General features: G+C 39.4%; 1 protein-coding gene across 1 annotated transcript; it reads left to right on the top strand.

The window, feature by feature from the left end:
* Positions 1-4,359: 4,359 nt before the first annotated feature.
* On the top strand, positions 4,360-6,316 carry LOC104602335 (Eukaryotic aspartyl protease family protein). The gene has a single exon (XM_010265971.3). It carries the CDS (start codon positions 4,598-4,600, stop codon positions 6,074-6,076), a length of 1,479 nt encoding a protein of 492 aa, XP_010264273.1. The 5' UTR covers positions 4,360-4,597; the 3' UTR covers positions 6,077-6,316.
* Positions 6,317-13,067: the final 6,751 nt, after the last annotated feature.

Raw genomic sequence — 13,067 nt, 5'->3', positions numbered from 1 at the left:
TTCCGACAAGTCAAGTACTTGTAGCCTACTTAAATTGCCAATGCTCCAAGGGATCACTCCTGTCAAGTGATTGTTGCTCAAGTTAAACTTGAATAACCTGTTTAAATCTCCTAATTCTGCTGGAATTTACCCCCTCAGGTCATTTGAAGACAGAACTTAGGTCCCCTAATGTTGTGTTTGGTTTGAAGGAAAAAGTAGAGAAAGAAAGGGAAAGGTAAGAAAACATTCACAAACCTTGTATATGTTTCCTGACCTTTCCCTACCTTTTCCTTCAAACCAAACATAGCCTAATTGTGTTAACTTCCCAAGCTTGGTTGGAATCTCACCATAGGGGAGAGCTCACTAAACCACTGTTTTCAAAACCGGACCGGACCGGATGGTCGGACTGGAAAAACCGGGAACTGGTCACCTTCCGTTTTCCTCCAAAACCGCTTTTCCTCCAAATCCATTGATTTTGGTCAACAAACTGTTGAACCGAACGGTTAACCATTTGAACCGTTCAAACCGTTTTGACTGTTTTCCTTTTTTTTTGTCAGAATGGGCCGACCGGGCCGTTTGAACCGATAACGGGACCCCGGTTCGGTTTTAAAAACGATGCACTAGACAACTGATTACCGATGAGATCTATGTACAAAAAATTTGGGTGTATTCCGAATGCCTTTGATATGTTCCCAGTGAGCTGGTTTCCATCAAACATAACTCTAACTAGTTGTGAGCAATTGCGCAAGCGATCAGGTAATGGCCCTGTGAAATGGTTGTTGTTGATTGACAAATGGTAGAGTGAAAAGCCATTACATAATTCCAACGGTAACTAACCGGAAAAGCTGTTGTTGGAAAAGCTAACATAAGCCAAATTACTAGGCTGTCCAAATTCTTTTGGAATGCTACTCGATAAATTGTTGGTAAACAAGAGCGTCTCAAGATATTCAAGGCGGGAGATGGTGTCTGGCACCTCACCCTGCAATTGATTCTTGTTGAGATCAAGCGTCCGTAATGATGACATGTTATCAAATATCAATCTTCGGTGGAATCGTTCCAGTCAAATTGTTGTAGAAAAGCTGTAAGAAATCAAGCTTTGATAGATTTCCAATTGTGTGAGGTATAGGACCTATGAGAGCATTCACCGATAGGTCTAGTTGCTGCAAGTTTTTCAGGTTTCCAATCTCTGGGGGTATCACACCTGAGAAGTGATTATTGTAGAGGAAGAGGATAGTGAGATATGTCAATCTACCGATCTTAGGAGGAATTTTTCCTGTAAAGTTATTGTTCTGGAGTTGCAAAGAGGTCAACTGCGTCTAGTTTGTAGCGAAGTAAGGGTGGATCGAAGGTGACCCCGAACCTCAGTTGCTTCTTACAAAACTGTCATGGATGGTTCGGGGTCACCTTCGATCTGTCCAAACAGAGAACCAGGAACACCTTTGTAAGAAAGAAGAAGAAGAAGAGCGTACCGTCGGAGCTCTTACAGCCGATGGATGATGGCCGGTGTGGGATAGAGGGTTCGGTGGCGGAGAAAAGAGAAAAGCAGAAAAAGGGGAAAGAGGGTTCAAACTGTGGAGGGTTTAATTTAATTTTTATCGTTTTGTTCCTTGGTTCAACCGCATACCCAACTAATGGCCAAAACCCTGTTAAAGTTAGCCCATCTATACTGGACGATGTGGTCTTCCCTCATTGGCGGGTTCACGTGTTTTGTGAACCCATGGGTTCATGGAACACGGACTCGGTGGACTGATATTTCAGAAAAGCTTTTTGAATCTTGGGTCAAGATATCGTAGATGTTTGGTATCGATGCCGTTTTGGAAGAAAATGGCACTAGGTGCTATATCAGAAAAAAGCGGTGCTTCAAAAAACAACATCTTATTTTATACTATTTTTTATAAAAAAAGTTCATTTAGACTATGCCTTGTAAATCAAGAAAGTGTGGTATGAAACAACACCAAATTTGATGTTTTCTTATAGAACATCTCGTTGCTGCCAGTGGTATAATGTTGTGCCATCAATGTACTTCATCTTGGACGTTAGATATTATGACTAATGCTGAAAATAGTTCTACACTGATATCAAATAAAATCAATATTGATTTCCCGGAAAACAGCCTATGTGGCAGTATCACTTCTAAATAAAAAATAAGCATTGTTTTCTAAAAAAATGATACTTACAACTCACACAAGTCCAATATGGCTTTGATGTTCCCAGCACTGATGCCAAATACCTACATCATCGTACGAATATTGATATCGAAGGTTTTTGGGTACAAAATGGATATTGAAGTTTTGCAGCCAGGATCCAGGTCCCAATGTAATAGCCCGCTAGATGATCCATTCCATCGGCAGGCCAAGACCATGACTCACTGGGATGTGATTAGCTTTAAGACAACTCCCTTTCTATTGGATTAGGATTTCATGTCTTCCTCCATCTTTAACATACGTTATTCTTCAATTTGGGTTCCAACAACCACTTTGTATCCATGCTGGGTCCTGTATGTCCTTGCAAGAAGCAGCAGCCATGCTGCTATCTGCTATTCTGCTCTGTATTCATCCAATGACATACCTTCTGACAGTACCATCTCATTATTGATCTTGGATAAGAATCATCCAGGGTTGATGACAAGAGCTCCAGTCCTGTTGTATGGCCATAATCCATGTTTTCCCACCATTCTTTTGTCTTTTCCAGTTAACGCACGGACAAAAACAGTAGGCTGTCTACTCCACGGGACGAGATGGAGTTTTCTAAAAAGCTTTGAATCAATTTTTTTTTAAGAAGATGAACCGGTGGAGATGGGATTCAGTCAGTGCAAGGCCCGTTTAAACAGTGCTCGAACAGTTTTTACAGTCTTGCATTGAGAATATCTCCGTACTTTATTTTATGGGGAGATATTCTCAAATGCAAGGTTATGATGGTTGTTTGAACGGATTTTGCTCTGACAAAATCGGGTGCAACTTCCCCTTAGGTCACTCTCGTAAACAAATGTTTTTCTACCAAATTCACACTATAAAATAAGAAGCTAATACTAACATTTAGTTTACTTTTATCATAGTTTGGTAGTCAACCTGCCGAGCAGCTGGCACATATAACATTGAAAACGACTCACGTAAGACGAGACACCATGAACATGAATGAATGAATGAATGAACTTTCCTCCTTTGGGTATGTGAACCGTGATATCCATCTCTCTCTCTCTCCATGCTTTCCCATGCTCTATGAGCTTGTCTTCACCGTTGTTTTAGTCAAGGCAGAGAGAAGAGATGACGTCGTTTTCAAGTCTCGCCTGCCTACGTCTACGTGAGCCTTTATTGGTTCCAGAGCTACAGCTGTGTATGCATGGACAATTTCACCAAAAATATCATTAAAAAACCCCTGTTATGGTTTTGTTGTTGGCCACTCGTGTCCTTGTGGCTCGTCTGTAGGTAGGCAGGTCACGACAATCTCTGTCCAAATCCCCATGAAAGGAAGATACCTACTCTTTCTAGGCCCACATCAGACTGCCACTTCGGCACGAAGCACAACGCGTCAATTTGACACGCGGCTGCATTGTAGTAAGCGGCTTTGTTTTCAAACAGCTGGCAATAGCAGAGCTGGAAAATTGTTGGGAAACCCTTCTTTTTTTTTTGGGTTTCTTTTGGTAGCTTGGAGAATTAGAAAACCCGAAGCTGAAAGCAGATTGTCTTCTTCCTTCTAATTCTGTATGACTATAATGCCCATCTGTTCTTTTTTCCATATACGAACGAACTTTGATTCCTAGCCGCTTCTTGTCATCATTCCCTGTAAGGGTGTTTTCGTCTATAAAATTTGATTTTGAAACATGAAAGGGAGGCCACTCTAGCTGGATTTGACAAGACTGTAACCCCAAAAATTTCCATTTCTCGGAGACGCCCAAAGGAGATAAACTCAAGACTAGAAGATTCCCCCCCTGAACAATCATGACCGTTTGATGTACTTGAATATCAATCACACACGTTAACAGATTTTTAAAAATTCGTGGTTGTCGTTTTCAGGATGGCTCCATTAGGGAATTGTGGAATCAAATGGACAGTCTGAAACAAGGGGACCAGCTACCAATGCGAGAGAGGGTACGCATTTCTGTAGTCTACATGAGTTACGTTGCGCCTCATCGAATCCATCCTCAAGCGGGCTTCAAAAGCCAACCAATTTGAATTGTATACATGGCAGTCTAGCCGAGGCTGAGCCCTTAGCAACATAGCATGGTGGAGTTGCCACTTCTAATTCTAATATGCGCCGCAGGAGCCAACCACCTCTTTAGAGACTTTAGTCCACGACCAATCACCAAATACCAAACAGATGTCCCCCTCTCCCATTCCCAACTCCTCCATTAAATAGACGTTCGAGACTTCGAGTGATTTATTAGTGTTATTTTATTATAAATTTACTTTCATTGAGAGATGAGATGATAAGTGATAACTCTCACTCTCTCTCTCTCTCTCTTTCACGGTCTATATGTGGTCTATGTAAGCAGTCTACGCTTCACTTCGCTTTATTGCTCATAAAAGCCTCAACCAGAAGCTTCGTCTTAGTTCTTTCGAGTGTCACCCACCTCTGATCTCTGAACGCCTCCCTCTCTTTTCATTCCTGTTCTCCGTTCATGGCTTCCTTCATTTCATTACTCTTCTTCGCAATAGCTATTGAGCACCTATCTCTTTCGTCCTCACAAATTGTTCTGCCTCTCACGCACTCACTCTCAGAAACCGAATTCAATCACACCCACAACCTTCTCAAGGCCGCCTCTGTTCGCTCCACCACCAGGTTCCGTCACCATCACCGGCACCACCAGAATCAGCGTCAAATCTCTCTACCCCTTTCTCCAGGTAGCGACTATACTCTGTCCTTCTCCCTCGGTTCCAACCCAACTCAAACCATCTCTCTTTACATGGACACTGGAAGCGACCTTGTCTGGTTTCCTTGCGCACCATTCGAATGCATACTCTGCGAAGACAAATACGACACCACCGTTACTGCGGACGCCACTCCTCCTAATGTCTCCTCTGCCTCTCGCGTCTCCTGCAACTCCCCTGCCTGCTCCGCGGTCCATTCATCCCTCCCGTCTTCCGACCTCTGCGCTATTGCTCGATGCCCATTAGAAACTATTGAGACTTCCGATTGCTCCTCCTTCTCTTGCCCTCCTTTCTACTATGCTTATGGCGATGGAAGTCTGATTGCTCGTTTGTACCGTGATAGCTTCTCAATCCCTTACTCGTCTCCATCGCTTCATCTACCAAATTTCACATTCGGCTGCGCTCACACCGCACTTGCCGAACCAATAGGCGTTGCCGGCTTCGGCCAAGGCATCCTCTCTCTGCCTGCCCAACTCGCTCACGTCTCTCCCCAACTCGGTAGCCAATTCTCCTACTGTTTAATATCTCATTCGTTCGATGTTAATCGCATTCGTCGACCGAGCCCGCTTATTCTTGGTCGTTATCAGAAAGAGAAAAGGTCCGGCAACGAAGGTGGTGATGGCGAATTTCTATACACGCCGATGCTTGACAACCCGAAACATCCATACTTTTACTGTGTTGGGCTGGAAGCGGTCTCCGTAGGCAGTACTCGTATTCCGGCGTCGCAGAGCTTAAAACGAGTAAACAGGGAGGGGAATGGCGGAATGGTGGTTGACTCTGGCACGACGTTTACTATGCTCCCAGCCGGGTTGTATAAAACAATGGTGGCCGAGTTCGACCACCGAGTCGGACAAGTATATGAGCGGGCAACTGTGGTCGAGGATCAGACGGGACTCGGTCCGTGTTATTACTACGATGACTCGGTTGACAAGTTCCCCAAGGTGCCTAAACTAGTGTTCCATTTTGTTGGCAATGCGAGCGTGGTTCTGCCCAGTCGAAATTACTTCTTTGGGCTCACCAACGGTGGTGACGGAGGGGGAAAGAAAAGAAAAGCGGGTTGTTTGATGGTGATGAACGGTGGAGATGACGCGGAATCGGGCGGGCCCGCAGCTACGTTGGGCAATTATCAGCAGCAGGGGTTTGAGGTGGTGTATGACCTGGAGAAGCGAAGAGTTGGGTTTGCGAGGAAACAATGCGCATCTTTGTGGCAGACTTTGAACCGTGGCTAACGTGCACCGCTCGTCGAGCCGCTGCCGCCGGGAGTTGACTTTTTTATTTGGGTCAGAGAGAGATTGGGGGGAGAGGATCTTTGACCTCATTGCACGTGGAGTCTCCTGAGTGGACCGGATCTGAAATAAGTTTCAATGTAAATTTGTGTACAAAATATAATTAATTTTAAGCGTTAATTCATGGTTTGTAAAGAATGATAGTTGAAAGCAAATAATGAAGCACAATACCTGTTTCAGTCATCTCATCCGTAATATGATCCATGGAGCTTACTTAATCTCTACCATTAGATCACTGGGAACACTATCATTAAATCACTTCAATCTCTACCATTCATTTATGGCCTTTCTTGCGAAGTTTTTGAAATTTGAAGGTCCGATCTCCGATGGCCACTGATGACAAGTCATTCGATCGGGTTAATTAAGGCCTTGGATTTATCGGACTTTAGTACACGGTATACATTGTGACAAAGCATGCAGGCTTGTACGAAGACTCGAATGCCAGGAACAATCACCTCTATTGACATATGTGACTTGGCCAGTTGGGTTCAAGAGAAGCGCAGACAAGTTGCCATCTTGCCACCATGCGGAGATGTAATTGCCAATGGAGTGGTGGGTGGTAGCATTTGGTTGGGTCGGGTTGGCGGGTTGGATCAGCAAATTCGAAGTTTTGTAAATCGGATTACCCGGGGGAGGTAATATGTCCCGTCCAAGGTCCATCCAACTGCTGCAGCAAGTGGTGGACGTGCTTGGGTCAACTCAAACAATGAAGAGCAGCTGGAGTGCGTGGACCCGGGGGAGGTCAGTGCTGGTGGGACCGGAACAGCTGTTTCACCAAAACAAGTCCAAGAACCAAGGATGAAGCGCCCCAGGAAACGTCTCCCTGGAAAATAAACTCCACTAGCCACAGAGTTTTCGGGTTTGAGCGGAGGCTGATGGGGGCTGATAAACTGTATCTAGATCTATATAGGCAGGGCTGTGGTCCCTCTCGAAGATTCCCAAGCAACGGTTTCTTCAGAAAGTGTATTTGACATGGCTGCATTGCTTTTACGTGGCAAGTTTAAGCAGCGTAAAGGTCAATTCATCACAACCATAAAGCGCAGACATCCCAACAAACCCTCCTAATTTGTGGATCAAAAGTGTATGATATCAATCTCTCCAATAAGGTAACTGGATCATGAATCCATCGCGATCACTTTCCCTTTCCCTGAATCCTCTCCACCATAAAAGATTAAACAATCCACCAGATTATACATAATTGCGAGAAGCTTAGTGCTTAGATGATTTTACCAGGTAGGAGTAGGAGTGGTCCCACTCCCACCATAATCCATAAATTGATGTTCCCTTACAATATCAATGCTTCTTTCTCAATTTTCACTTTGTATTTGTGGATCACTTTGGGTGGGTGATAGCCTGAGAGGGATCTTGGGCTTCATTGTACTTTATAGCCTGGGTCTAGGCATCTGACTTTATTTAGTGGACCCGCCGGCCTTCACTACTTTACGTCCACCAATCAGAGTTGGGGCTACGTTCATGCGATGCGTAATATACACTTATTCTTTTCCTCTTCTCCACGGTTACGATTGGTCGAGCCGTTAAACCAGTGGCTAATCAAGCTCAGGCCACGAAGGATCAGAATTCAGATAAGGCTGATAAGCAATTTAAGCAACACGTGTTAGAATCCTCCTAATAGGCAAATACGCGCCGTGAAATCCTTGGAGCTTACGTCACGGTGTCCTCAAATTTCAAACCCCTGCTTGAAGGTTTGCATGTCTGAACATTGAAGTTAGCTGTCACCTTCTAGACTCTTCTCCTCGCGCCTCACGTGCCATGCAAGCGACTCTTCTCCCCTACCTCGTGTAATAACTAATAACAAGACAGGTGGCACTGTCCAGGTGAAACCGGAATGATTAGAAGCTATGTTTAATCAAGGAACCTAAAAAGTCCAAATACACTTTTTCAGAGCGATTCTGTTTAAATCAAAGGCTGGAAAGCTGAAGGAAAGGGAACGGGATCTGCTCCTCACACATGGGCGCCTTAGGCACATCCACAAAAAACTGACAATTAATCGAACTGATTATTATATATATATATATATATATATATATATATATATATATATATATATATATATATTTCTAGTATTATATATATATATATATATAGTTTTTTATAACAAATATTATAAATAATAAAAAATCAAAAAATCAACAAATCACACCGATAATTAATTGAATCGGTCAATTATCCATCAGCTTCTATTCAGTTTCGATTACTAATTTTCCAAAATCAGAAAATCTCAATTCGTTTTAAAAAATTAGCTCACGATTTAGTTAACCAAACCGTGAACACCTTAGGGTTATCGTCATTACTCGTTAGGAGCTTTCGCTTCTAATGAACTAAACGTCTTTAATATATGATCTAATGGCCAAAATCAACCCATTGCCGTATCTAGGCAGGCCTATGTATGAGTCAAGGTTCTTGTTTGGCATCAATCATTCTATCATGGATCACTTCAATATTTTAAACACATGGATAATCGAGCCACACCTATTGACCTTTGCCCCCTCCCTCTTTTAACTACGAACCGTCTGATGTATCACAAGTTAACATGGATTCTTCTCCCAATTTTTCTTTTGTTTTTCTTTTTCCCGCAAAGCCAACCTGTCATGTGAACCTTTATGCTAACGAACTACAAACTTTATCCATTGGAAGTGTTTGGTTTTGTCTTCAAGTCCATAAACAAGTCATGGAGAGTGGGTAAGACAAGCAAATCTCGCACAAGATGGATCAGATCGTGGCAGTGGATATGGGCTTTGAATATTATTTACACGGTAAACATCTTGTGGATAGGCCCAAAAAGTTTGAATAGTTTGAACTTTGAATGGGGTTTCTGTTTCCTTGTTCAATATTTACTTTGATTGATGGAGAAGGTACCTAGTACCTACTACCTACGTTTGGTCCATGAACTCATTAAGTATCATATCCGATATTATATTAGACGAATGGGATATAGATATAGATACGTTTTGGAAACCTATGAATAAGGACAAAAAATATAAATGCATTGAAAAATGCATATAAATTTTATAAATATATTAATAAAATTATTTTTAAGATTAAAATAATCATAATTAATGTATAAAATATTCTAAAGGCATATGTAAAGAAATATATTATAATTAATATAGCGGGATGCATATAAATCATAAAATTTTATTGATAATGTATCAATCAAGAATCCTAAAACATATTATATATATATATATATATTTACAAATTAATACATGCATAAAGCTATTATTATGTTATTTTCTACTGAATTTCAAGGCACAAAAAAAATGCAACTATTATATTGATTATTTTCTATTTTTCTATTTTTTATTTTTAATATTAATTGAAAGTCAACTAAAAATTAATTCTCAAATGTTTAGTTAACAACATTTTTATTTTTGTAAATAATAGACATGCTACTATAAAATGTAATTAAAATATTAATTAAAAATTTATAAAAATATATAATATTAACTTAAAATATATCAAATATATTAAATTTTCTAGGATATACATCATATGCAAGTTCATAATTTTTAACTACTAAAATAATTATTCCATTATATTTTTATTTCCATATGTTTTGAGATAAAAAATCACTTTTTGATATAAATGTAGATTAGTGGATTTGACAAATTCAATTTATATTATATTCTTGAGGTTTATGTAAATAATATATATATGCTTTTACTTAGTTCAAATTAAAATATTAATCAATAATTTATAAAATTTTAAGATACATATCATGTTCAAATTTATAAATATTAAGTGCAAAAATAATTATTCTATTATTAATATCTTTATTCATATAAGTTTCTTGAGATTAAACAATTTTTTATATAAATATGGGTTTAAGAAATTATTTATTCTATTAATTTATAAAATATTATTTTGAAAATTGTTTTTTATTTGTCTGCATTACATGTGGACACAAGAATTGAAAAACTATTATTTTATTTCATTTATTTTCATAAGATGAAAGGTGGCCTAGTGGATCAAGGGCATGGATAAGGCTTCAATGCTAAGTGATTTTGTGTTTGAAGCAATTTAGTCACATTTTTTTACAAATAAATGCGCGAAAAAACACGTTGATGTGTATCGTTCCAATACATGTGATTTAGGGGATACGGATTTAATTGTAGCGTATCCCATACAATACGATACATCCCGTATCGGACATATCGTATACGAGGCATATTGTATCAATATATTAAATCATTGATTACACCATCATAAGTATTAACCATTAACCAAGAAGAGTTTCTATCGCTTGCACATCCGATTGGCCCCATTGTTTTGAGACTAGTCTAGTTTATGTAAGGCTGGGCTCGGGTTGACCTTGACTTAGGCTACATTTGGTATTCTTTATTTTAATTTAAGGACTTATATCTTTTTTATTGTTAAAATACCTTTATGAACACTGAGTTTTTAATTACAAAAGGGAGATAAATCCTTAAAATAAAGAATGCCAAATGCAGTCTTAGACTTGATCCATTTCCATTCGATCCATTCCTTTGAGTAGGGGTGTCTATTGGATTGGATTTGGTCCAATCCGATCCAGTCCAATGTGAGTCCATTATAAATGGACCAGGTCCAATCCAATCCAATGAATGTTTTGGACCAATTTGGACCAGTCCGATTTAATGTTTGGATCTCTGTTCAAATTCATTTCGATTTAGATTGGTTTCAACTCAAACCCAGTCCATTGACACATATATTCTTATCTTATATAAATTTATTATAGATGAATCAGGTCCAATCCAATCTAATAAATATTTTGGACCGAATTGATCCAATCAGATAAATCTTATTGGTCCATCCAATCTGTCCAAATTTATTTTTCAAAACCGACCCATTGACACCCTTACATTTGAGAGCTCAAGCGAAACGGGGAGGGATTGTGTGATCAACCACCTACACCAATCAAGAATCAGACATTTTAAATAATTAGTTGATTAAAACTTTGATGGGGATTATGTTCGAGGTGGCCGGGTTAAACTCTCAAGTCTCAACCAAATCTGGGGCAACGCGGAAAAAGAAAAATATGTTTGTCTTAAACTAAATCAAGTTTCCTAAAGTAATATATTCATGTTGATTTAATTCTAATATTAAGTAGGCCATAAAGCATTAAAGCTAGTGTCCTTAGCTTTTTGTCGGGACACTAATTTTCAATGCCTTTGGCCTTGTCATTCGCTCTTCTGGGATGAGCAGAATATCTCAAAACTGTGGATTCATGTACAATTATTAGTATTTCCCAAGGTTCACTTTTAAGACGGCCCTGAAATCTTTGATAATTCCTCTGGGAATTCCTAGGCTAGTGTATAGTTTGAAAGAAAATAAAAGAAAAACTGATGACCCGTTTGATTCATAGGAAAAGGGGTATGAAATTGGAATCTGAATTCTGATTCCAACTGTTTAATTGGGTGAATGGTCATTCATTTTCTCTTCTTTGAAAATGAAATTTCATTTCAACTGATTTTAATTCCCATTCTGATTCCCATCTGAACCAAATAAATAGACCATTCTAATCTGACTATAAACCAAATGTATCCCGAAAGTTGAGAGATTTTTTTTAAAGAATTTTGCAAAAATCTTTAAGTACTTTTCCTCAACTTTTTTATTTCTTTCTTATTTTCTATCAAATCAATCTTTAAGTAATTTCCCTCAACATTTTATTTCTCTTTTATTTTCTATCAAATCAAACATTCACAATTCTTTTCCAAAATATTAATGATAAGATAAAAATAAAATCAAGTAAAGGGAAAGTTTATTGCTTGAAGAAGGAAAGTAATATCTGGTTGATTTACTTTGTCTTTTTCTGACTTAAAGGAATTCGGTTGCTTGCTTAATGAGATGCGATACTAAGTAGACTGATGTATGACTTTTCTCCTCCTTTTATGAAACATCAATTTTTCTTGAGAAGATTAAGTCAATTTGCCTACGATAGGCTGGGCTTTTTATTAAGGGTAAAATACAAAAACCTTCCCTTAAGTTTCTGACAATCATAAAAACCTCCCCTATAGTTTAACTTTAGCAAAAATCTCCTTTCTATTTAAAAAAAATGACAAAAACCTCACTTTCGTCAATGACCAAGACGAAAAATGTTAAACTGATGATAATTTTTTTCAAAATACCTATTTTACCCCTCCGGCTGCAATGCATGGCACAACCATGAGTTCTCTCTATGCAGTGGCGATCTATCTCAACCATTTCTCCGACGAGATCCCGGCATCACTTGAGAGATTTCCAATGACGGTGAGCTTCGATCTGAGGCATAACAACCTCACCAGAGAAATCCCTCAGATTGGAAGGTAGATAGCTAGGATGAGCCTCTCCCCGACATCACTTTCTTCATGCAGTTTTCAGTTTTGAAAGAGGAAACCTTGTGCCTTTCTCCAATTTAAAAACTGCTCTTGTATCTTCCTATTCGTCCAAACTCCTCCTCGCCCCTGGAGTTCCGTCGGCAGATTGATGAAATTTCGCAGGGAATCAAGTAAATATGACGGAGAATTTCACAATCGCTTCTTTCTCGGTGATCTTCTTTGATGGGGAGCGCGGAATCGACCTCGACAACGTCAACGTGCATTTGTTTCTGGAGTTCAAGAATTTTTTATCCTTTCTGAGTCAGAAAATCAGAATCCCTCCTTAGCAGATCGCCATTTCTCTCATCCATCGGAAATTATCATGATCATCACCGGGAAATTGCTACAGAATTCTGATTACCGACAAGGTAGATTTTTCTACAATTCTTGAAGACAAAGATTGCTTCTTCTTCGTCACAATGATGAAGCAGTCGAGGAGGGAGAGAAGTGGGATAGGGGATAATTACATACTGCCTTGACCAATCGATTTCCTGCATGAGAAAATACCTCCACCAGATTCGATGGGATTCTGGCATGTTATTGCCATTTCTCTCATCCATCGGAAACTATCATGATCA

The sequence above is a fragment of the Nelumbo nucifera genome, chromosome 1 (genome assembly GCF_055504915.1).
Source record: "Nelumbo nucifera cultivar China Antique chromosome 1, China Antique-T2T, whole genome shotgun sequence".
NCBI lineage: Eukaryota > Viridiplantae > Streptophyta > Magnoliopsida > Proteales > Nelumbonaceae > Nelumbo > Nelumbo nucifera.
The sequence above is the reverse complement of the archived record's forward strand: the minus strand, read 5'-3'. Positions and strand labels throughout refer to the sequence as shown.